This window comes from Ciconia boyciana, chromosome 22 (genome assembly GCF_034638445.1).
Source record: "Ciconia boyciana chromosome 22, ASM3463844v1, whole genome shotgun sequence".
NCBI classification, from domain to species: domain Eukaryota; kingdom Metazoa; phylum Chordata; class Aves; order Ciconiiformes; family Ciconiidae; genus Ciconia; species Ciconia boyciana.
The window spans coordinates 473,299-499,027 of NC_132955.1; the positions used below are offsets into that span (position 1 = coordinate 473,299).

Below are 25,729 nucleotides of genomic sequence, written 5' to 3' on the forward strand. Positions count from 1 at the left end.
TATAAATACATCTAATTTTAATTACTTCAAATTAGTTCCTTGGCATCCACCCCCACCCCGCTGCACAGTCTGCTTTGCAGCAAGCACGTATCATTCCGCCATTGAGGTCTTCTACAGCACAGCAGCGAGTTCCTTGTGCTTGCTTTCACCCCGCCTGGCAACGCAGCAGGGACGGCAGAGCCCAAGCACACGGCTGGCAGGAGGGAAGGAGGTGCCCTTCGAGGCCAAGCTCGACCAGCCAGCTGAAGAGACCGCTCCGTGGCCTTCACAGGAACGGGGATCAGCAACAGGAGTAGTCCCATTATTGCAGTTCTGGGTGGCCCCTCAGAACTGCCTAGTGCAGCTTTAGCCTCTCAAACACAATCAACAGGGAGAAAAGACAGACAGAGGATCTCTGGATATTTCTAAGAAGTCATGTCTTTGGAAGGCTTCGCAGATTCTCCTTGCTCCAAGAAATCCCAAGTATGCAGCTGCTTGCAGTCACGGCTTGAAACCAGGCCAGGAGAGCAAACCTTCACAGCGAGAACCACTCCAGCAGCCAGGGAAGAGTGGAGGGGAGGGGGCTGCTATCAGAAGAACTTGACGCCTCGACCATCGTCCAGCGTGATAATTTCAGCCTTGTGCTCTTGCTGCAAGGCTTGCAGGGCACGGAGCAGCATAGTCTCATCTAAGCCATGGAACTCTAGGGAAGGACAGAGATCCCCATCAACAGGAACAAAAAAAAATTACATCAGGAAACAAACAGGCTTCTGAAGTCCAGGGACTGGTGGCAGTGAAGCAGAGGGCTCTGAAGAGCACCTTTCAGGCTCCAGTGCCGTAACACTACGGCAAATCCAGAGTCACGGCTACGCTGACAGACTCATCACTACATTGCTGCATCAGGAACAAAGCCTGAAGGTCAACAGACAGAAGGGAGTGAGTCACAGCAGTCTCAAAGGCAGCGCAGAAGCTAGCCATAAAACCAAAACACCTCACGCCAGGTGAAGAGCTGGGCACTAGGGAGGCTCGGGGGGCAGGGGGAGGTTTAGAGTGCAAACAGTGATAACAAAGGGAGATGTCCGTGCAAAGTGGTAAAAAAGCCTTCAGAGAGGCATTTGCCAGTGGCGATTGGTGTGAGCTTGCAAAAGCAATTTTAAAATATTTAATCTACAAAGCTATAATCTGACAATCAACTGTTTACACGCTCAAATCAAGTGTGCTCTGAAAACCTGCTCCAGAACTGACACATGACATTACCTTCATTCTCTGTATCATCTCCGCTGGCTAGTTCATACAGCGTGAACACAGAGTTGGTCAAGCCGTTCTTTGACACCTGGAAACATAAAAGCAATATTGCAAATCTCGTCCATGTGATTTAACATCCTTGGCATGATCTCTCGTACGTTTCAGTGCAAGCAAAATGGAACGTGGACAGCACTCGATGAGCAGAAACACCCTGGAAACGCTCTGGGGCACTGGAGAGTCAAGAAATGAGGCCTAAGGAAACTAAGACGGTTCCTTTCCCTGCCCCTCTGCCCACGTGTTTCGCAATAAGGACTCGTGCCATACGAAGGCGACGCAGCTCTGTCCTCACTACAGAACAGCCAACTGCAGTGGGAGCAGACGACTGCATCCGCTGCTCAAACTGCGTCTTACAGCAAGTAAAAAGCCGTTAATGTCTCTATGCTTCTCTGCAACAGAGAGAAATGGAAGAAGGAAGGTAAAAGCAGTGAGGAAGCAAAAGAAAAATATTCCAGCGGTCTTTTTCACACATCGCAGCCAATACCACCTGTCCTCCCAGGCACTGAAAGCCTGGTCTGTGGGGCGAGGCAGCTGCTACGTTCTCACCCACTGGTAGATGAGCTTTCCCCATTCTTCTGGTCTCCTCCACATGATCAGAAAACTGGTTTTGTTCTTATCTAACCATTCCAGGTTCCCTAAAACCAACAGGGAAAAGGTATTTAATCAGAGCGCAAGTCTACAGCAAGGATCAAACCCGCAGATTTCACGACACGTGCCAGACGTTATGCCCGTGGGCAGCTGCAGGCAGCTGCCTCTCCCCGCCACGTGACCGCTCACGCCAGCTCCCCAAATATCTCCACGGCTACAGAAATTAATCTCTCTTTCGAGCCCCCTCTTCCTCCCGCAGCCTAATCTGCCCCTGGAAAGGCGGCGCTTTGGCTCCCACGCGTGGGCGATGCCGGGCACCCGGGGCCGGGAAGGCCCGTGGGACCCTGCCCGGGCGGAGGCAGAGCCCACGGCCCCGGGCTGGGCCGGGCGCGCCCCGGGTCCGGCTCCCGGCAGCGGGACGGAGCCCGCCCGGCGGCTCCCGCCCTTCCTGCCCTGCGGGCTGCGGGCCGGGCACCGGCCGCGGGACGGACGGACGGACGGACAGACGGCACCCACCGTTCTTGCGGAGCTCCTCCAGCACCACCTGGATGGACTCCAGCGGCAGCTTCCCTGGGCGGGGGTTAAGGAGGCTCTCACCGGCCGCGGGAGGGAGGGGGGGACGGGGCGGCAGGCGGGGCACGGGGGCTCCGGGGCCGGGCCCCAAAGGATACGCTGCAGGCGGCGGTTGGCGAAGAGCGGGCTGTCCTGGGCCTCCCGCACCGTCATGGCGGGCAGCCGGTGCCGCTGGCTGTAGGCGAGCGCCAGCGCGCACCAGGCCGAGAGCTGCTTCTGCCGCGTCTCGCCGTTGGGCTGCAGCCTGCGGGGCTCCGCTCAGCGGCCGGGACGGGCCGGGGCCGGGCGGCTCCGCGGGGGGACCCGGCGCCCCCGGCCCGGCCTAACCCCAGCCGCGGCCCCGGCCCGGCCCCGCCCCCCCAGCCCCCGCCCCCCCCGCCCCGGTCCCTGTCTCCCCCCGCCCCGGCCTCAGCCCCGCGCCCCCGGTGCCGGCGCCGGCCCCGTCCCGCGCTCACGTGAAGAAGGGCGGGAAGCTGTACTGCCAGGGCCACGCGAAGCTCATCGCCGCCGCCGGAACCGCCGCCGCCGCCGCCTTCCGGGCCGCCCCCCACCCCGGAGCCGCTCCCTCCGCCGAGGCCCCGCCCCCTACGCAGCCCCGCCCCACGGAGCCCCGCCCCGCGAGCCCCCGCCCCCCACGACGCCCCGCCCCCGCGGAGCCCCGCCCCCCAAGCCCCGCCCCCGCGGGCCCCGCCCCGCCAGGACGGCGGCGGCCCGGCCCTCTGCCGGTGCCCGGTGCCCGGTTCTCGGTGCGTCGCCGGGCGCGTTCCCTGCGGAGGGCTGCGGGCTCCGGCCGCGCCCAGCGCTGCCCGCTGCCTCCCCGCGGCGAGGAGCTGCCGGCGAGGCCGTGCCGGGGCGGTGCTGGCGGCGGGAGCGGGCCCGGGCCCGGTGGCCGCGGCGCGAACGAGCGGCGGAAGAACCAGCGCCACGCGTGGGGGACGAAGCGTTTAATCCCCAGCCGCGGGGCCGGCGGCTGAGCGGGGTGGGGAGCGCCGGCGGCGGCACAGCTGGAACCGGCCGCCCCGGCAAGCGTGTGCCGGTAGCCCCGGGAGCCCCCCCGGGGCGGCCCCCCCCGGGGCTGCTCAAGCCGCCAGTGGCCCCACGGGCCCCAGGGTGCGGGGAGCGTGGGGCAGCGCCCGGGCGCAGGACCCGCAGGGCCGCCGCTGCCCGCTTTCTGCCCGCCGCAGGCAGCGGGGCGGCCAGCGATCGGCAGCGGGTGCCCGGGCAGCGGTGCTAGGGCTGGGCCTTGCCGTCCTTGCTGCGCCAGATGACCAGGGTGACCAGGAAGGGGATGAGGCAGATGGGGGCGATGATCATGGCCAGCAGCACGTCCTCGGGCGGGTCGAAGTAGACCTGGTGCTCCAGGGTGCAGTTGTGGAAGTAGCGGTGGTGGCTCTGGAAGATGTACTGCTCCGCCAGCGCGTTGGGGTAGCCGTAGTGCAGGTGGTCAGCCCAGCCCTCCAGGCAGGCCTGCAGCAAGCTGTAGGGCCTGGGGAGAGAGCCACGGGGTGCTGAGAGGGGATGGGGACATGCAGGGGCACGGGGTGGCTGTGGGACACCAGAGGCACGGACCCCCAGACAGCCCCAAGCCCCCCGGCCCAGCAGCACTGCTCTGGGCTGCCCAGGGCTTGCCCCGCGCCCCGCTGCCTGCACCAGCCAGCCCCACACAGGCAGGAGCAGCTGGAGGGGAAGGTGGCCCTGGGGACCTCGGGCTGAGAGCTGGTGGCCCATCGGCACGGCCCGGGGGCTCTGCCCCCATCAAACACTTTCCGCTGTCTTGGGAGCTGCTCCACTCGTGGGGACGGAGCGGCCACAAGCAATGGCCCCACCAAAGGGTCCCTACGTGTGGCTTCCCCAGCCCGGGAGCCGGTCAGAGCCCCTGTCCCCCCGTACCCCTGCAGCGCTGCCCGGGAGGGCTCTCCGGCCGTCCCGCCACCCCGTACCTGCTGATGACTTTCCACTCGCACAGCTCCGATGCCGTCACGTTCCTCATCAGGTCGACGAAGAACTCCCAGCACTTCTGCGTGATGTTGGCGTACGTCTCCTCTGCAGGGGAAAGGCGCTGAGCACAGGCAGCGTGCCCCTGCCAGAGCTCGTCCCTGCCCGCGGCTGCCGCCGGGTGACACCTGGCACCCGGACCCCTGCCCAGGCCGGCGGGGAGGATGCAGGCATGGTGGGGGACCGGCCCCCACAGCAGCCCCAGGGCGATGCCCAGGAGCACAGCAGGAGGGCAGGCTGCTGCCGGCTGCCCCCACTGCGGCCCGCGCCGGGGAGTGCTCCGCAGCACAGGCCAGCTACTTTGGGGACGGACAGAGAACGCACAGCCATGGGAAAGGGGGGGTCACCTTGTGGTGCAGAGCCAGCCCCGGCTAGGGCACGGTTGGCCCCGCGGCGCTGCCCAGCCCTCGCCGAGCCCCAGCACTCACCCATGAGCTGGGCCGTCCAGTTGAACATGGCCATGGGCGGGCTTGTCCTGGCATCCTGGCCGAAGCCCTCGGCCTCGGCGCCCGCGTGGCAGAACCCGGTCCCCAGGAATGCTGCGGAGGGGAGGGGACAGGGTCAGCGGGGGACAGGCACTGGCAGGGCCCCGTGCACGGGAGCTGCCCCGGCAGAGGCCGGGGTCTGCAGTAGGGGAGTGGTTTCGGGTGTCCCTCGGGGGCCACTGGAGCCCGCGGTCAGGGTGCGGGGAGCCGTACTGCCCAGAGCCCGGCATGCGCTGGGGCCAGGGCGTCCAGCCCCCCATGCAGGCAGGGGCTGTGGGGAGGGCTCAGCCAGGCTGCGGGCAGCTGCCCAAGGGCTCGGAGGGGCTGTCTGGGGGCTGTGGGCCCTGGGCTGTGGGTCACAGCACGGGGGCGAGCCGTGTCCCCCACCAGTGCTGAGGCAGCACGGCGGCTGCCCCATCGCCCTGGGTGGCTGCATTGCAGCCGGACAGGGCTGGGGCAGGAAGAGGAAGCGCGGGCCGCAGCGCAGCACTGCTGGAGAGCCCCTCCGCCCGCCATCTGCCCCACACCCAGCACAGCCCGCCATGGCGTGGGGCACGTGCCTCCTCCGCCCTGCCAGCCGCTTGCCCGCCGCCTGGCCCACCGGAGCCCCACGGCCCGAGGAAACCGCCCCATCCATCTTCTGGCCTCGGCCAAGGGCCCACGGCGTGGGGCAGTGATGCCGGTCGCGTGGTGAACCACCCCGGTGGGCCCTGCCTGGGCCGCTCATGCGGCGCTCCGGTGCGGCCAGGCACCGGCCACGGGGTGCTGCCGGCCTGGCACAGCGGCTGTGGCAAGGGCAGCCCACCCTGTCCCGGTCCCGGTCCCGGTCCCGGTCTGTGATGGCCCGTCCAGCCCCTCTCTGTCCCAGTCCGGGGCTTCGCAGGGCTCCCCAGCTGTTCCCGTGGGTCGTTTGCAAAAAGATCGGGGATGAGCGCAGCGGGGGATGCCTGGCAGCGCCCGGTGCCCGCCTGCCACCAGCCCCTGGCCACGCAGGCGACGGCCGCCCCAGCCGCCCTCGGCGCTGCCAGGCTGGCCCCATCCCGGGGCGGGCGGTGGGCCGGGCTGAGCCGAGACCCCGGCCCCGGGCCCCACGCGCGGGAGGGCGGCCGCGTGCGGGGTGGTGCGAGGCGCGGAGCCTCCCGCCAGCGGCAGCCACGGCCCCGGGGCCGCCCCCGCGCACTTACCCCAGAGCAGCAGGAGCCCTCGGGAGAGCCGGCCGGAGCCCGTCTGCGTGCGCGGTGCCATCCTGCAAAAGCCTGCCGGCTAACGACCGGGACAAGTATTTCAATGGAAATAACAGGAAGCAACTCCTTTCCTCTGACAGGGGCAGTTTGACTACGGGAGACGTGTGAAAAATGAGATTGCTCAGCGCCGCGTTAAAGCGGCTCTCCCGGCGGGACCCCGCTACCGCGCGGCGCAGCGCTGGCCCCCGCGGGCATCGCTCCCGCACCCCGGTGCCCAGGCAGCCCGCGCCTCACCCGGCTGCCCAGAGGCTCCGCTCCCCGCGCAGCACGTCCAGTTTTACGAGGCCGCTATTTGTTTACTTGTGTATTTCTCTTTAATCCTGTCTGGGCTGGGTTGTGAAATCCCTCTTCTCCTGCGTGGAGGGCAGGCAGCCCGGCAGCCGGGGGGAGTGGACGGGGAAGCGTAATGTCCCCGGACAGGCGCTGCCGCCTGGCGTGGGGGCAGCGGGGGGACCCACGGCCCCGACACCGCGGCTTCCGGCTCACCCGGGCACCTGCCCCGTGGCTGGCACCGCCGGGGCAAGCCTGGCCCCTGCCTGCAGCCGGGGAGGGAAGGGTGAGACCTGCCTGTGGGTGCGAGGCCGCCGCAGGCAGGGAGGTGGGGAGAGGGCAGAGGCTTGGCCAACGTTGCCAGTCCTTGGCCCTGACGCCTTCCTTCCGCACCGCCCGGCCCGGCGCCCGCCCGGCTCTGCCAGAGCCCCTCGCTCCTGGCACAGCTCCCGCCTGCGGGGCCCGCATCCCCCCGCAGCGCAGCACCAGCCAGAACGACCCTGGCCCCGCGAGTCTGCGGCGTTCCCGCCCGAGGACTGGGCTGAGGCCGAGTGAGCTCATTTCACCTCTGGCCCAGGGCAGAGCGTGAGCCCAAAGCTTCCCCTTTAACAGCCCGCCCGCGGGACGCACAGAGCGTGAATCGGAGCTCGACGAAGCGCAGCTCGGAGGGACCCTCCCTGCTGCAAAAGATGATCTCGCCGGGCTTTGTGCTCCCCAGCAAATGTCCTGGCAGAGCCGCCTGACCCCCTCGGGGCCGCGGCAGCCGCTGCTCCAGGGCACCGCGGGACCTTTCGTGGGCGAGCGGCTGCATCTGGAAGCCGTCAGCCTGGTGCTCTGGGGGCTGCTGGGATGGAGCCCCCTGGTCCCGCTCTTTGTTGGAGCCGCAGGAGCCTCCGGCCAGGCAGCGGGAGCCTCTGCCAGGGAGACACCCAATGATCTCAGCGCGGTCCCAGGGCCGGGACGGCCGCCCCCCTCCTGGGGCATACGGAGGGGACGGGCAGGAATGGGACGGGCAGGGACGGGACGGGCAGGGACGGGACAGCGGTTGCCAGCCAAGGCCCGGGGCTCCCCCCTGCCAGCCTGGCATCCGCGGGGAGAAGGTGCCGAGGAAGGGGCTCGGCTCACGCAGGGTCAGGACCCCAGCACCCGGGACCCTTCTCCCGCCACTCCCCCTCCTCGGGGCAGATGCATGCATCCAGGGCCCCGGGCCCAGCCTCCCCCCGTGCCATGGGACCCGCTCCATCCCCAGGGATGCCCAGACGCCCGTCCCTGCTCTGCCCTGTCCCGACCACCCTCGGCCCGCTCGGCCCGCTTGTTAGTTCCCAGGGCCGGGAGGGAAGAGGGCTGTTGCCGGCCCCTCGTAGGCGCGGGGGCAGGCAGGGGCTGGGCAGCTGCCTGCTGGGGTTTGAGCCCCTTTCCGGGCTCTGCTGAGCGTGAAGACGGCTGCGAGGGGCACAAGGCAGCCGAGCCCCACGGCTGCAGCCACAACCATCGCGGGGGGCAGCCCGCCCAGCCCGGGGGGCCCGGCCCCTGTGCAGTTGGTGAAGTATTCAGCATGGACCTGCAGGAAGAAAGCGTCGAGGACGGCGCCGGGCCAGGGGCAGGAGAGCAGCTGGGCCAGCAGCTGGGTGCAGCCGGAGAGCTCGCTGTAGGTGCTGCGGAGGGGGCGGCGTGAGGCCGGCCTGCCGGGACGGGGACACGTCCACCGCGGCGGCCCCGCAAAGGCCCTGCTCTGAGCGTGCATTCAGCACCGCCGACCCACCTGCTGATCTGTTCCCAGCGGCAGCGGCTGCCCTCGGGGGCGGCCATGAGGGTGGCATGGAAGGGGGCCCAGCAGTAGAGGGAGATCCAGTCCTGGTAGGTGTCCTCGCAGCGGGCTGGCCCCCCCAGCACCTCCGGCGGTCCTGCAGAGCACCGGCCAGACCCTGGGATGCCACCCTGCCCCCAGCTCTCCCCCCGAGCCCGGTTTTGGGGGGGGGGGCTGTTTGGGGTGACCCCGGGGAACGCTCCCAGCTCTGCCTAGCGTGGGCCAGGCGCCCGTTTGCTGTGCAGGAGTTCAACACGCAGCCCTGGGGGTCCCACGCTGGGGCTGCCGGGGCTGCCTGTGGCCACGGGGGCCCCATGGGCTCAGCCAAGCCAGGACCTGGGCTCTTGCGAGCCCCAGCACAGATCACATGGGGGCACCGAGGTCTGTGGGTGGATGGGGAGGACAGCCAGGATCGCAGGAGGGCAGCTCTACTCACTGTTCTCGTCCAGGTACAGGTAGTCACCTGGAAGGACAGACGGTGCCGTTGGCGCTGGCAGGACCCGTGGGACCATGCGAGGGCAGGGCCCCGTCCCGTCCCCCGGGGGTGCAGACACCGCCTCTGCCAGCAGCAGAGCCCACGGCCACAGTGATGCTGTGGCAGCCGGGGCCAGAGCAGCGCCGGGACGATGGCACCAGGGCCTTACCTTCGTCCTCAAGGTCCCTGTACTCGGTGTCCCCACGCCCTGCAGCAAGGAGACACGGGGTGCCAGGGCTGCACAGCCAGGGACAGCCCCAGACGGCTTTGGGGCACGAGCCGAGGTGGTCCCAGCACGCCGGAGACCCCTCCTCCTCCCAGGCCCAGCTGAGCACGGCAGAGGTGACCGGGCCGAGGGGAGAGAAGGGGAACAGGAGGCTCCTGCCTCTGCCTCGGCCTTTGCAGCCAGGACAGAGCAGTTTCTGAGCAAACACCAACCCCGTGGGCAGGGAAGTGCGTGGCAAGCCCTGCCCAGAGCAGCCTCGGAGGGGAGGTCAGGAGGGGCCAGGGGAGCTGCCCCCCAGCACCGACGCGTTGGGACGGAGGGGAGAAATGGGCCAGGGACCCTGTGGGGACTCGCTGCCCGGCCAGTCCCCGTGCCCGACCCCCTGGGTGCCTCCGCGCAGCCCCGGCTGCCGCCCCCGGGCCGCCCCGCGGAGCAGTGGCCCCGGCGGCTGCGGGTCCGGGCTGCCCTTACCCCGCTGGAGCAGAGGAAGGAGCAGGCAGCACAGCCGCGCCCCGAGGAGCATCCTCCCACCGCCGGGCCCGCCGCGGCCGGGCTGGGGCTGTGCGCGGGGATTTATCCCGGTCCCCGGCCCGTCCCAGCGCTGCCCGCCCGCTCCCGAGCCAATGCCCGGGAAGGTCGGGGGGACGCCGGGCCCCCGCCCCGCCTGACTCAGCGAAGCCCCGCAGGCATCAGATGCGGGCCCGGGCGGGATGCGGGGCTGCGGGCGCGGGCCGGCCCTGCCCGGCCCCCGCGGTCACCCCGGCGGGGCCGCCCCCCCCCCCCGCGCCGGGAAGCGGCGCCCCGGACCCCGGGGGCGCGGAGCCACCGCCCCGGGGCAGCCCCCAGCCCCCGTCCGGGCGGGGCGGGGGCAGCCGGCGCTCCGCACCGCGGCGGGCGGCGGGGAAGGACGGGGCCCTCGCCGGGGCAGGGCCCGGCACCGCCCGCTCCCCGCCGCCGGGGCCCCCGCAGCAGGAAGGCCGCCGCCAACAGCCGCTTCCTGCCCGGCGCCGCCGCAGGAAGCCCGGGGCCCGGCCGGCCGCGGGGCCCGGCCCCGCCATCGCCCCCGCAGCGACGCGGCACCCGCGTCCCTGGGGCGCCGGGCCCGTCCCTGCCCGCTCCGCGGCCCCGGCGGCGGGGGCCAGAAGGGCCGCGGCCGCCGGAGCCGGGGTCCCCGGGACGCCTCGGCGGGGAGCGCGGCACCGCCGGCCCAGGCGCGCCCCGGGCCCGGAGGGCGGCAGAGCCGGGGCGGGGACGGGCGCCGCCCCGCCAAACGCTTCCCGCGGGAGCGGGCCGGGCCCGCAGCAGGGTCGGGTCGGGGAGAGCCCGCGGGGAGACGGGGCCGGGCGCACCGGGGCGGGCTGGGCACCGGTCTCGGAGCCGCCGGGCGAGGCCCGTTCCCCGCAGCCGGTGTGTGTGTGTGTGGGGGGTTCTCTGGACTGAAACGGGCCGCTCCGCCCGGGCCCTGCCGGTGCAGGTGCGGGCCCACAGCACCCCGCCGCCCGCGCTCCCCGCCCCGCCCGGGCAGCCGGCTGCGCCCCGGCCCGGCCGGTACCGGCGGGAGCGGGGCGGGGCCGCAGCGCGGGGGCGGGGCCCAGGGGCGGGGCCGCAGCGCGGGGCGGGGTGCGCGGCCGGGCCGGGGCGGGGCGGCGGCGCGGGGCGGGGCTGTCCCGGGGCGGGGCCGGGCGCGGCGCAGGCGCGGCTGCGCAGGGCGCGCGGCCTCCCCCGGCGCGATGGCCGAGGAGTGAGTGCGGGGCGGGGCTCGGGCCGGCGGCGCGGGGGGGCGGGGGAGCCCCGGGGCGGGGGCAGCCGGGGCACCGGGGCACCGGCGGGGGCTCTGGGGGCGCCGCGGCCGCCTGCGGCAGGGGCCGCGCGGGGCGGCGGGGCCGGGACCCGCTCGCCCGCTCCAGCGGCGCCGGCCGGCCTGGGCCCGCTCCGGTGCGTGTCACCGGCGCAGCCGGGCGGCGGCCCCCGGCGCGGGCCCGTGCTCGGCGCTGCCGCCGCAGCAGCCGTGCGGCCCCGCGGGGAGGCGCTCGGGCCCGGCCGGAGCGGCGGGGGGGCGGTTGGGTCCCCCCCCCCCCGGGCCGGCGCTCTCCGAGGCCGGGCTCGCAGCGCAGCCCGGGGCCGGGCGGGGGCACGTCCCGTCCCGTCCCGGGCGGGGTCGAGCCAGGCCGGGGGTGCTCCGCGCCCCCGCTGCCAGCCCGGCCGGGGGGCCCGGGAGCCGCCGCTGCCCCCGCCGGGCCCGCGGCTCTCCGGCGGCGTGTCCCTTCCCTGGGGAAGCCGGGCAGCCCCCCGGGCCTCGCGGGGGTGCAGCGGGGGCCCGGGCCGCCGTCCGTTCCGCTGCCCGGGGCGGGCGGGAGGGCTCTGCCCGCGGAGGGGTGGCGGGGGCTCGGGGGGGCAGGAGCCCGGAGCCCGGTCAGCGCGCTTCGTTCCCTGCCGCGGCCGACGTCCGGAGCTCCCCGGGCTTTTCAGCGCACTTTGTGCCGTGGTCGTTCCGTAAATAGGACTAGTGCAGATTTACGCAGTTATTTTTTCCTCGTTAAAGTCTACGATGCAGTTAAAATCCCCAGGGATTTTTTTTGTAATAGCACTTGTTTACAGGATTAAGCTCTCCATTATTCGATATTTATTCTTGCTGTATTTTTGTAGAAAAATGGAAATCGCCACCCCTCCAACGTCGAAGTGTATTATATACTGGAAAAGAAAAGTCAAGTCTGAATATATGCGGCTTCGGCAGCTCAAGAGGTTTCAGGCGAACATGGGAGCTAAGGTAAAGACATAACGATGGTAGCTCCAGCTGAAAGGATATCTCCTAAAGACATCGCTTTGCCTTATAGTATTTGAGCAGCTATCAGATGGGCGCTTCATCCTGGGAATTGCAAAGCTATATGTTAGTTGTAAGCTGGATGAGTTTGAAGAGATATACTTCTCCTCACGCTCCGTTATTAGCCCGGAGCCGTGCAGTCAGCGTCTGTTGTGCGGAGAAGTCCGTTGGCTGAGTGCTTGCATAACTGCAGCAAGAGGACTTGTTTCCACTTGTCCCTTGAAGCATCTCCTTGCTAGAACCCTCTCAGTGCTGGTGGGTTTCCGATGACTTTCTCTGATGCTCCTCTCCTTGGCAGGCAGGATTTTAGAAGAGGTCGGCTGGGATCAGGCGTTCTCAAAAGCTACTGGCTGTTGGGTATATTCTCAGCACGGTTTTGTACCAATGCTGAATTTAATTAGAATTTCTTCGAATGAGTATCACCAATTTGAACTGCTCTGCCTCACATACATTTTGATACTTGAAACAAGATCTCAGGAGGGATTTAAGCATTCCCAACATGATTCCTTAAATTTTGAGTGCTGCTTTCTCTCATTTCAGGCTCTGTTTGTGGCCAACTTTGCGAAGGTTCATGAAAGGACTCAAATTCTGAATGAAGACTGGAAGAAGCTTCGAGTCCAGCCGGTGCAATTGATGAAGCCAGTCAGCGGGCACCCGTTCCTAAAACAGGTGTGGGGAGGAAGAGGGGCACAGCAGCAGCAAGGGTGGACTAGAACCAGGGCTTTGCAGGGAGCTGTGAGGATACGGGATCGTTTTTTTTGAGTGTGCTGTCCTATGGCAGCGTCAGGCCGTGCCTCGCACTCTTCTGGGATGCAGAAATGGGAAAAAAAAAAACCCACACCAAAGGCCTTTCCTGTGAAGGAGTCCCAAAGAGTAAATGCAGGGCTTCACTGTGTTTGTCCTGAAGTGCGATTTCCCTCTGGCTGCGACTGCCTCCCTTTGGGGGTTTCCTCACTGCCCTTCTCTTTACTCATATTCCAGTGTACTGTTGAGAGCATTTTCCCGGGATTTCCAAGCCAGACGCTGTACATGAGGACGCTGAACACGGTGGCGCTGGTGCCCATTATGTACTCCTGGTCCCCTCTTCAGCAGAATTTCATGGTATGTAGGAGGGCTCTGGGGCGCAAGGTCTTGGTGCAATTAGTGTGTAATTGTTACGTGGTTGTGGAGTGATTACGCCTTCTTCAACCCACTTGTTTCAAGCGATGTCTGCTCGAGAGATGACGGAAAGTATCGTTTTAGTTGCTTGTTTTGTTGAATCCCATAAAACAGCCTTGTATCCACGCTGTCTTACCCACCTAGTCTCTCCTTTACACCTGACTGCTCGATAGGGCCACCATTATTTCACAGGATTCAAGGAGTGAATATGTTTTTGGGGTTTTTTTTGTTTTTTTTCTTAAGATTTTTCTTCCCATTTAAATGAAGAGTTTTATTTCTTAGGCAGGTCCTTTCCTCTGTGACTGGATTACCCTGCCGGTCTCGTTGTAAGGATGCTACCGAGGATTAGTTCCTCTATCATAGCAGTGAGGGGAGTGATTTAAATGCAGATTTTGATGTGGCATAGTTAAGATTATTTGTTAAACAAAGAGGTGGTCTGTGGCTAGCCTGGCCCTCTGCCTGGTGCGGGGCGTGGATGTGTCCTGCAACCTGCAGGGCTCTCTGAAGGCTCCCGTTGCAGACTGGGGGAGCAGTGTGACACCGGCAACTGTAACGCAGAGTCAGTCGGTGGCGCCATGGCAGTGAAGGTCCCATGTCCTTGCTCCTCTGGTTAACGCGAGAACGCTCCTCAGCTTTGGCTGTGTTCCTCTGGGGAGCGAGTTACCGGTTTGCCTTTCACCGCTCCAGTTCTACTCTGCCTCGAACACAATCTCTCTGACATTTTTTGGCTGTTTATTATTCTTGGCAATGTGTGTGTTTGTGAGTTTCTGTAAGCCTTGGAGGCACTGCTCTTCTTTTTTAAAGCAAATTGCACTTTCAGGGGTCAGAGTTATGCTGCTGGCACGGGATAACAACGAAATGTCAGCGATGAGACACCTGAACCTGCAGCCGGGAGGGCTGAACCTTTGCTTTGCACTGTGTTGTCTGCGGGTCCGCGTGGACAGGAGCAGCCTCAGACACACAGCCTGGCTGGGAATCGGCAAGCGCTGGTTTTCTGAATTGTATCTGATCTCTTTTCAGGTGGAGGATGAAACTGTTCTGTGCAATATCCCTTACATGGGAGATGAGGTGAAGGAAGAAGATGAAACGTTCATTGAAGAACTTATTAATAACTATGATGGGAAAGTTCATGGAGAGGAAGGTAACCTGGGAGCAGTCAGCACCGTCCATTCAGTCTCTTGCAAATAACATATCAAAGTAGTTAAGAAGTCAAAAGGTGGCAGCAGTAACCAGCTTTTCTGTGGGAGCTCTTAGGGCAGAAAAACAGGAACACACCTGCTGTCTAGTTTGCAAAGACACAGTCCTGCCTTTTGATATCCCACTCCATTCTAGGCCTGGGCTGCCTGGAGCCGATGCGCTTGTTCACGGGGGTTCACAGGCATGCTCTGGGATGCTGAGAAATGTTCTAGAAGTTAGGAAGAGCTTGGCAACCTCGTTTCGCTTGTGACCTTAGCCAAGACTGTAATCAATCTTTTCAGAAATGAAAAGCCAGTGTGTTTCCCTACAGTGCTGCCTACCCCATCATAAAACTCTGCCTGGAGGGAGGAAGGCAGTGGAAAACTCTCTGCTATTGCCTGTCATCAGATTGCTAAAAATTATACACTACTCTTATGACTCTGTAGCATTAAAATCCCACCTATCCCTACAAAATTGAGAGAAAGGTTCTGGTTGCTAACAATGTCGTGTGGCTGGCTTGTGATTTACCACCATGAGGAGCATGAAAGACGATGGCACTCCCACAAACTGGCTGACATCTCTGTGTTTCAGAAATGATTTCAGGGTCAGTCCTCATCAGTGATGCTGTGTTCCTGGAGCTAGTGAATGCCCTGAATCAGTACTCGGACGAGGAAGAGGAAGGACACAATGATTCTGAGGTTAAACAGGAGGATGGGAAAGAGGAGCTGCCAGTCACAAGGAAAAGAAAGCGAATTGCAGTGGAAGGTGGGTTTGGCCACAGAAACTGGGGTTATGTTGGTCACGTTTCCATCCTGCCCTGCCTGAGTAGCTGGCCAGTGCTCTCCTGCCGTCACTCTTGGTTATTAATGCGTCGCTAAGGGTAGTGACCAGCTTGGCAAGTTCTGGTACGGTGGTCGAAAGCAGAAGGGAAATCGGTGGTTCTCACTGTCCCCTGTGGACAGGATAAGAAGTCACCAGCTTAAAGTGTGGTGAGGAAGAATTTAAATGAGTCATCTGGAAAACCATTTCATGGTAAGATTAGCAAAGCGGTGGGGTATTATGTGAGGAGGCTGTGGGATCTCTGCTCCTGGAGGTTTTAAAGTGCTGGTATGGCAAGCACCTGTCAGTAAGCTTGTAGGTAGATCGGATTCTGCTGTAGGCCAGGGAGGTGGAGCTTTTCCCATCCCTTCCAGACCTGTCTTCCATGTATTAGTGCTCCTCTTCCCTCTCCTGTGCCCCCTGGAGGAGTTCTTGCATAGAGGAAGCTCTGGTTTGTGGGATTTTCATGTGTCCTGCATGACCTTAGGAATGCTGACTGGTAGTTTTGTCTTTGTCTTTGGTTTATAGTGATACGGGTAGCACAAATACCAGGACCTTTCATAGATGTAGAAAAGCATTGTCTGCAATTCCTGTCTTGGTAAAAATAAATAGTAATAGTCCTTAAGAAATCGTTAGTACTTCCATCAATGCAGTAGCATTATGCTACTGTGAAAGTGGCAGAGAGTACTGCACCTGGAAATGCCTTAGCCTAGTTGCAGGACAAAAGGTTTATCCGTTGTATATGGGATTACATTTCTGTCTCGTAAAATACAATCCTGAACACCTACTGGAATCGCTCTCTGCGGAAGAAGGAAAGACACGTTCACATCCAGCTTAACTGAGGAATTCTCTCTCTTCTTTTTCTTAGGTAACAAGAAGTGTTCAAAGAAGCGGTTTCCAAATGACATGATATTCACTGCTATTTCTTCTATGTTTCCTGAATACGGCTTCCCAGATGATATGAAAGAGAGGTAGAAGATCTCTCCTTAAGTTGTCTGTTACTTTTCTTAGCAACAATTGAAATCTGTATTTCGGAAAACAGCACTGTGCTCTGACCGGAAAACAGAGCTCAGTTGGCTGCAGGCACCGTGAGCAGAGCGGTTTTTGAGCGTTAGAAGCTTTAGTTTAGCCTCAAGGTGTCTGGGCCAGAGTCCTACTGGCCCAGATAGTAACGTGGTCGCGTGAAATGTCCCAAATTAGGAAAGCATGCACATCTGTGGGTGTTTCTGTTTGTCGACTAGGTACCGGGAGCTCACAGAAGTGTCGGACCCGAACGTGCTGCCACCGCAGTGCACTCCCAACATAGACGGGCCGTGCGCGAAGTCGGTCCAGCGGGAGCAGTCCCTGCACTCCTTCCATACCCTCTTCTGCCGCCGCTGCTTCAAATACGACTGTTTTCTGCATCGTAAGTGCAGTCTCATCCGGACGCTTCCCTAGAGCCCTTTTCTCCTCATTTCTCCTCAGTGCTTCGTACCTCTGTACGCCTTGCTTAGTGTCTGTGCTGCAGTCTTTAGGGGGTGGTGCCTCCCCGGAGTTTGCAGTGGAGCCTTAGGAGCTGACAGGTGCCCAGAAGCCTTTTGTAGAGACGGCTCCACTCATTTCCTCAAACGGATGGTAAACCGACCTGCGTGGCCGTCCCCTCTTTCTCACCATTGTTCAGCACGCCGCGTTCGAGCCTCCTGGCAGTTTGTGCCGCAACTAGACTTTACCCTTGCTTTGCAGAAGCTCATCAGGGAAAGGCATGAATGTTTCACTTCCAAAGTCTGGACATGCCCCTGTGTTTTGTTGCCTCACTGGAACTTGCAGCTTCATCTTAGTCATGTTCCTGCGGTTTGTCCTGCCAAAGCCTTTTGGATACTGGTTAGCTGTTGGGCCTGCTGTTTCCCAGGTCTAAGGGCTTCTTTGGAAAGTCACAGGACTCCTTCCAGTGAATTATTTATTAAAAGATATAATATTAAGATCATGTGGTCTTCTTTTTTCAGTCTGAAAGCAGATCTTTTTCCTATGGCCTCTCCTTCCCAAGCGTTCCCCCAGTGCCGCTGGGTCCCCGTCATGGGTTGGAGCAGGGCTGGCCAGGAGGTCCTGCCGCCTCGTTCCCCGCTGCTGGGAGAGCTGCTCGGGCACTCTTGCTGACTGCCTCAGGCTCCCACTTACCTTCATTGAGTTCGTGCTGCCCCTGTCCCTTGCAGCGTGGGGAGAGACCCTTGGAGGATGCTAATAGTAAAGATAACTATTATTTTTACAGCTTTTCATGCTACTCCTAATGTGTACAAACGAAAGAATAGAGAGACCAAGATCGAGCCAGATCCTTGCGGAGCAGACTGTTTCCTCTGGCTGGTATGTTTCTGCATTGCTGCTTTTGAAACCACGAGAGGAGTGGCCTGGCCAGCCCTGCTTTGCAGAACTCTGTGGGTCCTTTTCACAACTTTGGTGATTTTTCAGAATTAGTTCTAATCCTCATTGGATTTGGGGGAGCATGAATCCAAATACAGACCTTACCAGATGCATATTTTAGCAAGTCTCCAACAAAGACTAATTTCGTAGCTAGCAGGTGGGAAATTGTGGTGACAAATGATTTCTCTGGACTCAGTGCAGCGTTTGAAAAATGAAGCCCAGGTTAAAAATGCTGGGGAAATAATCTAGCATATGTGGGGAAGGCTCGAACTATTTTAAGAATGATCTTTCAGAAATACAGCCTAGCTGTGTGAGCGGGCATGAGAGCTGCAGATCGGAGGAGCTGGCTGCAGGGAGGTGGGTGCGCTTGGTGGTGTCGGAGCTGGTCAGCTGGCTCAGATACGGGGCGTCGCAGGGAGCTGCGGGGCTGGAGCAGAGGAAGAGGCCGGGGGAATTTCATTGCCAGGGCAAGAGGCAGGGGAGCGGACTGGAGGGACAGGGCCAGGGAGCCTCTTCGGACCGGGCAGCGGTGCCGAAGGAAGCAAAGCGGGAACGTGCACTGCAGGTAGCTGGCAGGGCCTTGGCACTCGCTGAAGTGACCACGCATGGTGGGTCTTCCGCCTTCTCTTGGTGGAGGCAGGGCTTGTCCCAGGGCCGGTGGAAAAGCCTTTCTGTGTTCCCTGGTCGTCTGCCACCCGCCTTGTCTTCTGCTCTGGTTGCAGGAAGGAGCCAAGGAGTTTGCTGCGCTGCACAACCCCAGGTCCAAGTGCTCGGGCCGGCGCCGCCGGAGGCACCACGTGGTGGGTGCTTCTTGCTCAAACACCCCGGCTTCCACCGTCGCTGAGACGAGGGAGGGCGACAGCGACCGAGACACGGGCAACGAGTGGGCCTCTAGCTCCTCGGGTACGATGCTACCCCCGAGACACCCCTCTCCCCTCTGGCAGTACGAGCAGTAAGGACAGGCGGCACCTCGCAGCCGGGGCTCTCCCTGTCTTGGCTCTGCGTCCCGCACGGGGTGTGGAGTTTCGGAGTTAGCAAACAGAGTCGGTGTTTACAGCTGGGCTTAGACAAACATGAGGGACACCAAGCCCTGCCCTTGCTGCTGTGGGATTCATTGTCCTCTCCCAGGAAGGAGGAATGTTGCCAGGCAAAGCGAGAGCTTTGCTGGGACCTGCAAAGCCAAGAGCCCTCAACTCTGAGCACCTTGCTTGGCTGCGCGCGAGGAAAATGTCCCTGGCAGGGCAGTGCCCGGGCCGCGTTGGTCTGTGCGCTTGTCCCTGCTGCGGCACAGAGCAGTGGCTGGGGAGCTGTCAAGGCGGGGGGCTTGTCTGTGGACCTGCCAGGGGCGAGTGCTCCTTGGTGCCGCAGACGAGCACCGCGCTGCTCCTGCCACGCCGGGGGAAGTGGTGGTGGCCAGGACAGAATGAGCTGCCGGGGGGGCAGAGGGCTCCGGTACGTCTGGGTCCCATCTCGGGCAGGAGAGGAGGGAGCGGCTTCCTCGTCCTCGGGCCTCTCTGGTGCTGCTGCCCTCATCAGGGGTCTCCGTCCTGGGCCAGCCCTGGAAGGGGAAGGCGGCACGGTGGCTCTGGTGCTGCCTTGCTGTGTGGTGGCCAACGCCACCGTCCCAACCAGAGCCAGAGCTGGGCTGCCTGACCAGAGGCAGGAGCCTGTGGCACGGAGCATGGTGCAGGGCTGCCGGCAGATGTAGGACCGAGGGTAAGGCAAGGTGTTGGGCACTTTGGGGGGACCACTGCCCTTGGGAGCTGTGACGGCGGGGGTGCATTCTCCCATGTTGTTTGGCCTAATGTCTGCCTTTCCTGCCAGAGGCAAACTCCCGCTGCCAGACCCCCACCAAGCAGAAGCTGAGCCCGGCCTCCTCCCAGCTGTTCGCGGTGGAGACGCCGCAGGAGCCCGTTGAGTGGACGGGAGCTGAGGAGTCGCTCTTCCGCGTCTTCCACGGGACCTACTTCAACAACTTCTGCTCCATTGCCAGGCTGCTGGGAACAAAGACGTGCAAGCAGGTGGGTGCCTGGGGAGGGCAGGCACTGCAGCGCCTGGCCCAGCAGCAGGAGGGAGGCCTTGGCCGCTGCTTGCCTGTTGTTTTTTCTTCTCTGCCACAAACCACCTCGAGGAATGTGTTGCATCAACACTCTCTGGAGTTCAGTGCTGTTATTTTGCAGTACTGCTGCTGTTTGCAGAACGAGCCCGGTGCTCTTGGCTTCCTCCAGGGTGCCTTGTCTGAGCCCGGGCATGCTGGCAGGGCGGGCGCTCCTGTTTCCCAGGCAAGAGAAGCAAAGACAGCCATGGTCAGTCAAACTGGGGGCAGAACTGACCGCTTACTGGTCTGGGGACTGGGAGCCTCCCGGTGTGTGCTTGCTTACATTCTCACTGTTTGTGCTTTAGATAAAAGCAACTTGAGTACACTGAACATTATTCTTCTTTTCACTTCTGTTCTTTGGTAGGTCTTTCAGTTTGCAGTGAAAGAATCACTTATAACAAAACTGCCAACAAACGAATTAATGAATCCATCCCAGAAGAAGAAAAGGAAGCACAGGCAAGTGTTGGACAAGCTTGTTTTGTTCTTAAAATGCAACCAGATCCACTGCTTTTTGTGCCAAAGCATTCCTGGTAATCCCCATCTGGCTCCCATCTGCGCGCACGTCCCGCTGTCACGGGGCTGCTGGTGCTGCCGGCCGGGCGCTGGCCCCTGGCCTCCCTCCCCAGTGCTGCTGCCCTGGCTGGGGGGCTCTGGGGCTCTGCGGCCCCGGGCTCAGCCCCGGAGGAGAGGGCAGCACGGTGGGGGGCTGCAGTGCCACACCGCAGCGGAGGGCCGGTACCGCTGTCCGGACAGCAGCCTTAGCCTCAGCTCCCTGGCTTGCAACCTACTTTGTGTGTGTGCCGACCCCAGCGGGCCCAGCGTTGTTCTGGCTCTAGCGTTTGCCTTGCACAACTAATGCTGTAGCTGCGCCGTTCTCGTCTTCGTCGGCTTTGCGGCCGGCTGATGGTCCTTAATGCACGAAGCTGCCAGGCGGCCTCGCTGGAAGCCCCCCGCTCCGGCTGCCGGGCTGACCGGCGGTGCCGAGCGGTCGTGGCCGGCTCTCCCTGACGAAGGCCGGCGCGTCCCCTCAGACCTTCTCTGCTTCCCTTCCAGGCTGTGGGCTGCGCACTGCAGGAAGATTCAGCTGAAGAAAGGTGAGCGTTTGCTGTGGCCGCCTCACGCGAGCTTTGCGAGGCCGCTCACGCGCGCGATCGAGTCCTGGGCTCTGACCCGCGCAGCGGGACGCCCGCGGCCCGCTCCCAGCCCCGCAGCCCCCGCAGCCCCCGCAGCCCCCGCAGCCGCGCCGGGGGGCAGCGGCTCCCCCCGCCGGGCGCGCCTCGGGGGGCCGCGGGCCGGCCCCGCTGCGGCCGCGCCCTGGGATCGCTGCGGTGCCCGAGCCCTCGCTCGGGCGGCCCGCGCGGCGCGGCCGTGCCCCGGGCAGCGCCGGCGCCGAGGTCCGGCGAGCAGCCCCGCTGCGACGCGGGCGGGTCGCGGCCCCGCGGCCGTGTGCGGGTGCCGGCGGCCGCAGCCGGGCGGGGGCCGGGTGCTGCTGGGCTCCCCGCCCTCTGCAGGCAGACGGGGAGCTTGCACCTTCCCTGCGCCGGAGCCCTGGGCCGCCGCTTTCAAACGCTTCTGCGATGTGCGGCTTCTAACCCGGGCACTTCCCCTCTTTTTCTAGATAACTCACCTACGCAGGTGTACAACTACCAGCCCTGTGACCACCCCGAGCATCCCTGTGACAGCTCCTGCCCCTGCATCATGACTCAGAATTTCTGTGAGAAGTTCTGCCAGTGCAACCCTGACTGTAAGGAGAAACCTAGGGCTATCGGGCAGAAAGCAGCCGGCTCTCCTGGCACAGACCAGAGGGAGGGTGCAGAGCTGGGACTTGCTGGAGGCCTGCTTTATTCCTGCATTCGCTGCTCTGTCCATCTGCAGCAGTTAGATTAGCAGTCTGCTAAAGTCCAAGGGGAAGCTGTTCCATGCTGCCCCGTGACTCTCAGCAGCTGCGATACGTGCTCGTGTTAGAGAACGCTCGTCTGCATGTCCGTATCCAGCATCAACAACCTGCAGGTGATGCTGCTGGTTGCCTGAGACCAGGATGTGTGCAGCCAGCAGTTAGGGTGGGAGTTGGGTCGCTGCTCCGCCATGGTTATTTTTCCTCTCTGCGCTTCCGTTCCCAGCTCTGCAATGGAGATAACCACACTTGCCCACATCAGCGGGGCTTCGGAGGGTGGATTCATTAAGGGTTATGATACAGCTTGGGGCTGGAAGGACTTACAGGGTGACAGAGAGCCAACTCAGGCTCCAAGGTTCTCCGTACTGATCTGTTACGTTTATATTATCCGAGTTGTTTATTTTCAAACTGCTCATAATTAGTCCCAAGAGGCAGATCAGCATCTCCAGCCACACAGATGGGAGGGACCCTGTGTGTGGTCTGTGCTCTCCTAGGTGTGAGCGGTGCTCCAAGCTCCCGTGCATGCAGAGTATTTCTGTGATTTGCTTCCAGCTCCTGGGTGCCCAGGCTGCCTCACGTTCACCTTGTCTCGTTGTGCTCTTAGTGAGCACTGTCTGGTGACTTTGGGGGGCAGGAAGGCGGCCTGGGGGCTCCTGTCTCTGCTGCCCAGGGCAGAGTGGGTGCAGAGCTCTTTACGAGCACAAAGGCACCTTCCTTGTGTTAGCAGGGTGGTGGGCAGGCACCGTGGCCCTTGGTCGCGGACAGGCTTAGTCCTGTACCTGCCCAGGGCCTGCCAGGGTGAGACCTGGCTCGGGAGGAGCTTCTGTGTTCCTGCAGGGCTGAAAAACCTCATGGTGCAAAACCGGGGGCTGTGTTGCTGCAGGTCAGAACCGTTTCCCAGGCTGCCGCTGTAAAACCCAGTGCAACACCAAGCAGTGCCCGTGCTACCTGGCCGTGCGGGAGTGCGATCCGGACCTCTGCCTGACCTGCGGGGCTTCGGAGCACTGGGACTGCAAGGTGGTCTCCTGCAAGAACTGCAGCATCCAGCGAGGTCTCAAAAAGGTATTGACAGCAGCATGGCTCTGGGCTGCTGGCAGGTGGCTGCCTGGGGGTAGAGCTGATAAACGGAGCTCCTGCTACGTGGGAGAGGGTGTGCGAGCCACCCGCAGCTGAGTGAGGAGATCTGGAAGAGAAGCTGCTCTGCCCCAGGCTTCTGTAGCACTTAATCTGGAGTATGGATTATGGATGTGAAAATCAGGAAATGGGAGTTACGTGAGGAAGGGTGAAAGCAAGGGAGTGTAAAAAGTGACTCCAGAGAAAGGCTCGGTCTTGATTCTGCTGGTCAGGGCAAGGGACTGCACATAAAGACCAAAATTCAGAGAAAGATGCAAATTAGTAGGTGTCAAGTAATGTGCAGCTCCAGCCTAATGGTGCTACGGCCTGTAAGTCTGTAGGGAGCCGTGTGCCACCTTAAACCAGGAGAGGCTGGGCAGACACTGGCTCCCCTTTGCTCCTCAGAGTTACTCGACCCTGTGATGCTGGGACTCTGAGCATGGCAGCCGGCACAGCACACCTCTTCCTGGGCACTGCCCTAATCCCGGCATGTGCAACTGTGCCGGGAGGTGGGGAGCTCTTCGCTGTTGCTTTCTGGCCTGCCTAATACACGGGGTGCGATCTCTGTGTGCGTGGGAGGTGGTGGGCCTGCCGACCGTAACCGTTTCCTTTTCACCTTGGCTCCAGCATTTGTTGCTGGCACCATCAGACGTTGCCGGCTGGGGGACTTTCATCAAGGAGTCTGTGCAGAAGAATGAGTTCATCTCTGAGTACTGTGGTGAGGTCAGTGCTTCTGCCCGTGCTGGGGCTGCTGCGCCGCGTGCTCGGGAGGCTGCGTTTAGTGGCAGTGCTTCCTTCGGCTGCTGGTCCAGCAGGGAGAGCGTACCTTCCCCAGCTTGGCCGTGGCCGTGGGCTCACTCTGACCAGCTTTAGAGATTGAATCTTGCACCATTTTGGGACCCATCTCAGTACCTCTAGGCCCTCCGCTGTGGAGGAGCGTGTTGTGTATGTGCTGCTCCCTGGGAGCCCAGCTCTTACCTCTGCTCCCTCCCTGGGAGCCCTGGTGAGCTCCTGCCCGTGGGGTGGGAGGGCGGGAGCGTGTTTCCAGGAGGCAGACGAGCACCGCTCCTCGCAGTGATCCTCGTCGTGCCCTCAGGCGCTGAGTCTCTCAAGGCGTTTTCCTTCTCCAGCTTATTTCACAGGATGAGGCTGACCGGCGAGGGAAGGTCTATGACAAGTACATGTCCAGCTTCCTCTTCAACCTCAACAACGGTAACTCGCCAGGGTCTTCGAGGGGTGGAGGAGACCTGGGCTTCGTGGCAGGGGGCTGGTGGCCGGGCGGGCAGTCTCAGCCTATCTGTTGCCTGAGCTGCAGGCCTGTCTTTACACTAAAGTTTTCATCTTTTTTTTTTTTTTTCTTAATAGATTTTGTTGTTGACGCCACCCGCAAAGGAAATAAAATCCGCTTTGCCAATCACTCGGTGAACCCCAATTGCTATGCCAAAGGTGAGATATCCCTGCCCAGTCAGATCTCGGTGGGGGAAGGTTCTCTGCTCAGCTCCGGGATTGCAGCGGGTTTCTGGGGTCCCAGGTTGCCCTGAGCCTGTGGGAGCAGCAGAACTTCAAAGGCCTGGACAAAGTCTCCTCCTCTCTGCAGCAAATCACGTTCCTGCTGGTGAGAGCCCCGCTCAGCTCTGCGGTGGCTGAGGAGAGATCGCTGCTAGAGAGCGGCTGGGAGCTCCCCCCGGAGCGCCCCGTTCCTGCTAGGCAGGAGCTCGGGTGCTGTGGCCCCGGGGGCCGGCAGCTGGCCAGGCAGGGCAAAAGTGCTGCGCGAGACCTCCTGGCCTGAGCTGGAGCTGCACGTCTCTGATGTCGTCTCTCTGGTTGCAGTTGTGATGGTGAACGGAGACCACCGGATAGGAATCTTTGCCAAGAGGGCTATCCAGGCGGGAGAGGAGCTCTTCTTCGATTACAGGTACCGTGGGGAGCGGCCAGCTGGGGACTGGGATGCAGGGTTGACCCCGCTTTCTGTGCGCACGTTTGTGGGGAGCGCGGGAGGTCATTACAGCAGCCGTGACTTTCCTATCTTGTAGGTACAGCCAGGCAGACGCCCTGAAGTATGTCGGCATAGAGAGGGAGACGGATATCATCTAGGCTCTGTGCGGGGCGGTCCCCAGCACACCTTGCTGCTGCACCTTGTAAGCAATGCCATGTTTGCTTCACGCTGACATGACTGCTGCTGTTCCCGTTGCTGTGTGTGTCACAAGTGCTACTTTCCATCCAGATGCCCAGAGAGAGACTCGGGGCAGGAGTGCGAGCGGCTGCTGCCAGGGTGGCAGCTTTGCCAGCCCTTGGCTGGGGCAGGCTCTGGAGCCTTGCTCTGCGGGCGGTCTCCTGGGCTGGAGGGAGCCCGTGGACCAAGGCAGCTGGGGCTTGAAGAAAAGCTGTGGTGCAGGAGGAGGGACAGCCGTGGATTCTCAGTCTCTTTCCATTTTCTGCTGACTGCTGGAAGAACAAAAGCGAGTGAGGTACCGCCTGCACCGAGACCCGGGGCAGAGCTGGGGGGTGGAGGGGCTGGTGCTCCCCTCCAGCCCTGTCCTCTGGGATAAGCTCTGGTCTCGGGTGCTACGCCTTGCTGCCTGTTTTGTCCTGTTGGCAAGGACAGTGACAGGGTTGGAAGCCATAGAGACATGGCTGCAGCGGTCTCCAAGCCCCAAGCTGCTGTCAGAGGCTCTGTTTCCCCGCTGCCCCAGCTGGCTGGGGGACAGGGACCGCCTAGCTGTGGCTGGCGTGGCACGATGCGTGGCGATGGGGAGAGCAGCACTATGCAAAAAGTCACTTTGGGTAGGGACGCCACTGAGCTGGTTAGAGACAATGTTATGGGGGTGCTGCTGCAAGCACAAGAGGAGTCCGGAGGCAGGAACCCGTGAGCCTGAGGAAGCCCTTCCAGCCTGCGGCATTGGTTGTGGGGTGCTGGGTGGCTCATGCCCGTCCCCAGCAGCGCTGCTGCCTGGCCCTTCTGGGGCTGGTGCGTGGACGCTTCTGCCGGGCAGCTCTGGGGCCGTGGGGGGGACTCCCGCTGACCAGCTGGGGCTGCACCCACAGCGGGGGACGGCCCTTGGCCACCCTGCACGCCGGCAGGCGCTTCCTGACCGCATGGTACCAGAGGTGGTTCCTCCACCCTCCTCTGTCAGGACAGTCCCTTCGGAGCAGCACGGGCTCTGTGGGAGGCGTCGGGTGCTTCGGGAGCCAGCAGAGCGGGTCCCCTCGGGGTGGGAGCCTTTCGTTGCACAGGACTTTTTGAATGTTGCTGTGCCGAGGTTCGAACGGGGCGCAGCAGAGCTGCCGCTGCCTGCGGTGACCTGGGGAAGG

General features: G+C 62.8%; 4 protein-coding genes across 11 annotated transcripts; 1 reads left to right on the forward strand and 3 right to left on the reverse strand.

Annotated features, from left to right (window-relative positions):
• Positions 1-3,021, reverse strand: VPS25 (vacuolar protein sorting 25 homolog). Its single transcript, XM_072885990.1, has 6 exons — positions 2,898-3,021; positions 2,541-2,686; positions 2,386-2,439; positions 1,828-1,916; positions 1,237-1,312; positions 1-682 (listed from the first exon to the last, which is right to left on the reverse strand). Exons 1-6 carry the CDS (start codon positions 2,942-2,944, stop codon positions 570-572), a joined length of 525 nt encoding a protein of 174 aa, XP_072742091.1. The 5' UTR covers positions 2,945-3,021; the 3' UTR covers positions 1-569.
• A 366-nt stretch (positions 3,022-3,387) lies between these two features.
• On the reverse strand, positions 3,388-7,736 carry RAMP2 (receptor activity modifying protein 2). Of its 3 annotated transcripts, none has more exons than XM_072885808.1 (5): positions 6,401-7,736; positions 6,107-6,185; positions 4,866-4,976; positions 4,383-4,485; positions 3,388-3,928 (listed from the first exon to the last, which is right to left on the reverse strand). In XM_072885808.1, the coding sequence occupies exons 2-5, from the start codon at positions 6,165-6,167 to the stop codon at positions 3,673-3,675; spliced, it is 531 nt and encodes a 176-aa protein (XP_072741909.1). In that variant the 5' UTR covers positions 6,168-6,185; positions 6,401-7,736; the 3' UTR covers positions 3,388-3,672. The 3 variants fall into 3 exon arrangements, with proteins under 3 accessions (XP_072741909.1, XP_072741908.1, XP_072741907.1); XM_072885807.1 differs by having other exon boundaries at positions 6,107-6,257; positions 6,401-7,734; XM_072885806.1 differs by having other exon boundaries at positions 6,467-6,997.
• Positions 7,737-7,751: 15 nt separating this feature from the next.
• Positions 7,752-9,671, reverse strand: LOC140662393 (uncharacterized). Of its 2 annotated transcripts, XM_072885811.1 has the most exons (5): positions 9,416-9,671; positions 8,888-8,926; positions 8,680-8,706; positions 8,199-8,340; positions 7,752-8,091 (listed from the first exon to the last, which is right to left on the reverse strand). In XM_072885811.1, exons 1-5 carry the CDS (start codon positions 9,465-9,467, stop codon positions 7,752-7,754), a joined length of 600 nt encoding a protein of 199 aa, XP_072741912.1. In that variant the 5' UTR covers positions 9,468-9,671. The 2 variants fall into 2 exon arrangements, with proteins under 2 accessions (XP_072741912.1, XP_072741910.1); XM_072885809.1 differs by having other exon boundaries at positions 8,680-9,045.
• A 292-nt stretch (positions 9,672-9,963) lies between these two features.
• Positions 9,964-24,829, forward strand: EZH1 (enhancer of zeste 1 polycomb repressive complex 2 subunit). 5 transcript variants are annotated; one of them, XM_072885891.1, is made up of 20 exons: positions 9,964-10,351; positions 11,591-11,711; positions 12,306-12,434; positions 12,747-12,866; positions 13,944-14,064; positions 14,691-14,864; positions 15,787-15,889; positions 16,160-16,323; positions 17,164-17,255; positions 18,035-18,215; positions 19,137-19,333; positions 19,775-19,866; positions 20,464-20,504; positions 21,029-21,154; positions 22,188-22,366; positions 23,045-23,140; positions 23,548-23,629; positions 23,783-23,863; positions 24,248-24,332; positions 24,451-24,829. In XM_072885891.1, exons 2-20 carry the CDS (start codon positions 11,595-11,597, stop codon positions 24,509-24,511), a joined length of 2,241 nt encoding a protein of 746 aa, XP_072741992.1. In that variant the 5' UTR covers positions 9,964-10,351; positions 11,591-11,594; the 3' UTR covers positions 24,512-24,829. The 5 variants fall into 5 exon arrangements, with proteins under 5 accessions (XP_072741992.1, XP_072741993.1, XP_072741991.1 ...); XM_072885892.1 differs by lacking the exon at positions 9,964-10,351 and adding an exon at positions 10,654-10,685; XM_072885890.1 differs by lacking the exon at positions 9,964-10,351 and adding an exon at positions 10,861-10,879.
• The last annotated feature ends 900 nt before the right edge of the window (positions 24,830-25,729 follow it).

What these genes read in the sequence shown, in the direction of transcription:
- EZH1 (XM_072885888.1), top strand. Translation starts at nt 11,493, where the DNA reads ATGCAGTTAAAATCCCCAGGGATTTTTTTTGTAATAGCACTTGTTTAC. An exon ending in GGCACCCGTTCCTAAAACAG is followed by an intron (nt 12,435 to 12,746) that starts GTGTGGGGAGGA and finishes CTCATATTCCAG; the next exon opens with TGTACTGTTGAGAGCATTTT. An exon ending in GAAGATTCAGCTGAAGAAAG is followed by an intron (nt 20,505 to 21,028) that starts GTGAGCGTTTGC and finishes CTCTTTTTCTAG; the next exon opens with ATAACTCACCTACGCAGGTG.
- RAMP2 (XM_072885806.1), bottom strand. Translation starts at nt 6,997, where the DNA reads ATGAGCTCACTCGGCCTCAGCCCAGTCCTCGGGCGGGAACGCCGCAGA. An exon ending in GATTAAAGAGAAATACACAA is followed by an intron (nt 6,186 to 6,466) that starts GTAAACAAATAG and finishes CCCGGTCGTTAG; the next exon opens with CCGGCAGGCTTTTGCAGGAT. An exon ending in GAGTGGAAAGTCATCAGCAG is followed by an intron (nt 3,929 to 4,382) that starts GTACGGGGTGGC and finishes CTCTCTCCCCAG; the next exon opens with GCCCTACAGCTTGCTGCAGG.
- LOC140662393 (XM_072885809.1), bottom strand. Translation starts at nt 9,467, where the DNA reads ATGCTCCTCGGGGCGCGGCTGTGCTGCCTGCTCCTTCCTCTGCTCCAG. An exon ending in CCTTCCTCTGCTCCAGCGGG is followed by an intron (nt 9,046 to 9,415) that starts GTAAGGGCAGCC and finishes TGCCGTGCTCAG; the next exon opens with CTGGGCCTGGGAGGAGGAGG. An exon ending in CGCTGGGAACAGATCAGCAG is followed by an intron (nt 8,092 to 8,198) that starts GTGGGTCGGCGG and finishes CCCCCTCCGCAG; the next exon opens with CACCTACAGCGAGCTCTCCG.
- VPS25 (XM_072885990.1), bottom strand. Translation starts at nt 2,944, where the DNA reads ATGAGCTTCGCGTGGCCCTGGCAGTACAGCTTCCCGCCCTTCTTCAC. An exon ending in GGAGGAGCTCCGCAAGAACG is followed by an intron (nt 1,917 to 2,385) that starts GTGGGTGCCGTC and finishes TGTTGGTTTTAG; the next exon opens with GGAACCTGGAATGGTTAGAT. An exon ending in AGATGATACAGAGAATGAAG is followed by an intron (nt 683 to 1,236) that starts GTAATGTCATGT and finishes GTCCTTCCCTAG; the next exon opens with AGTTCCATGGCTTAGATGAG.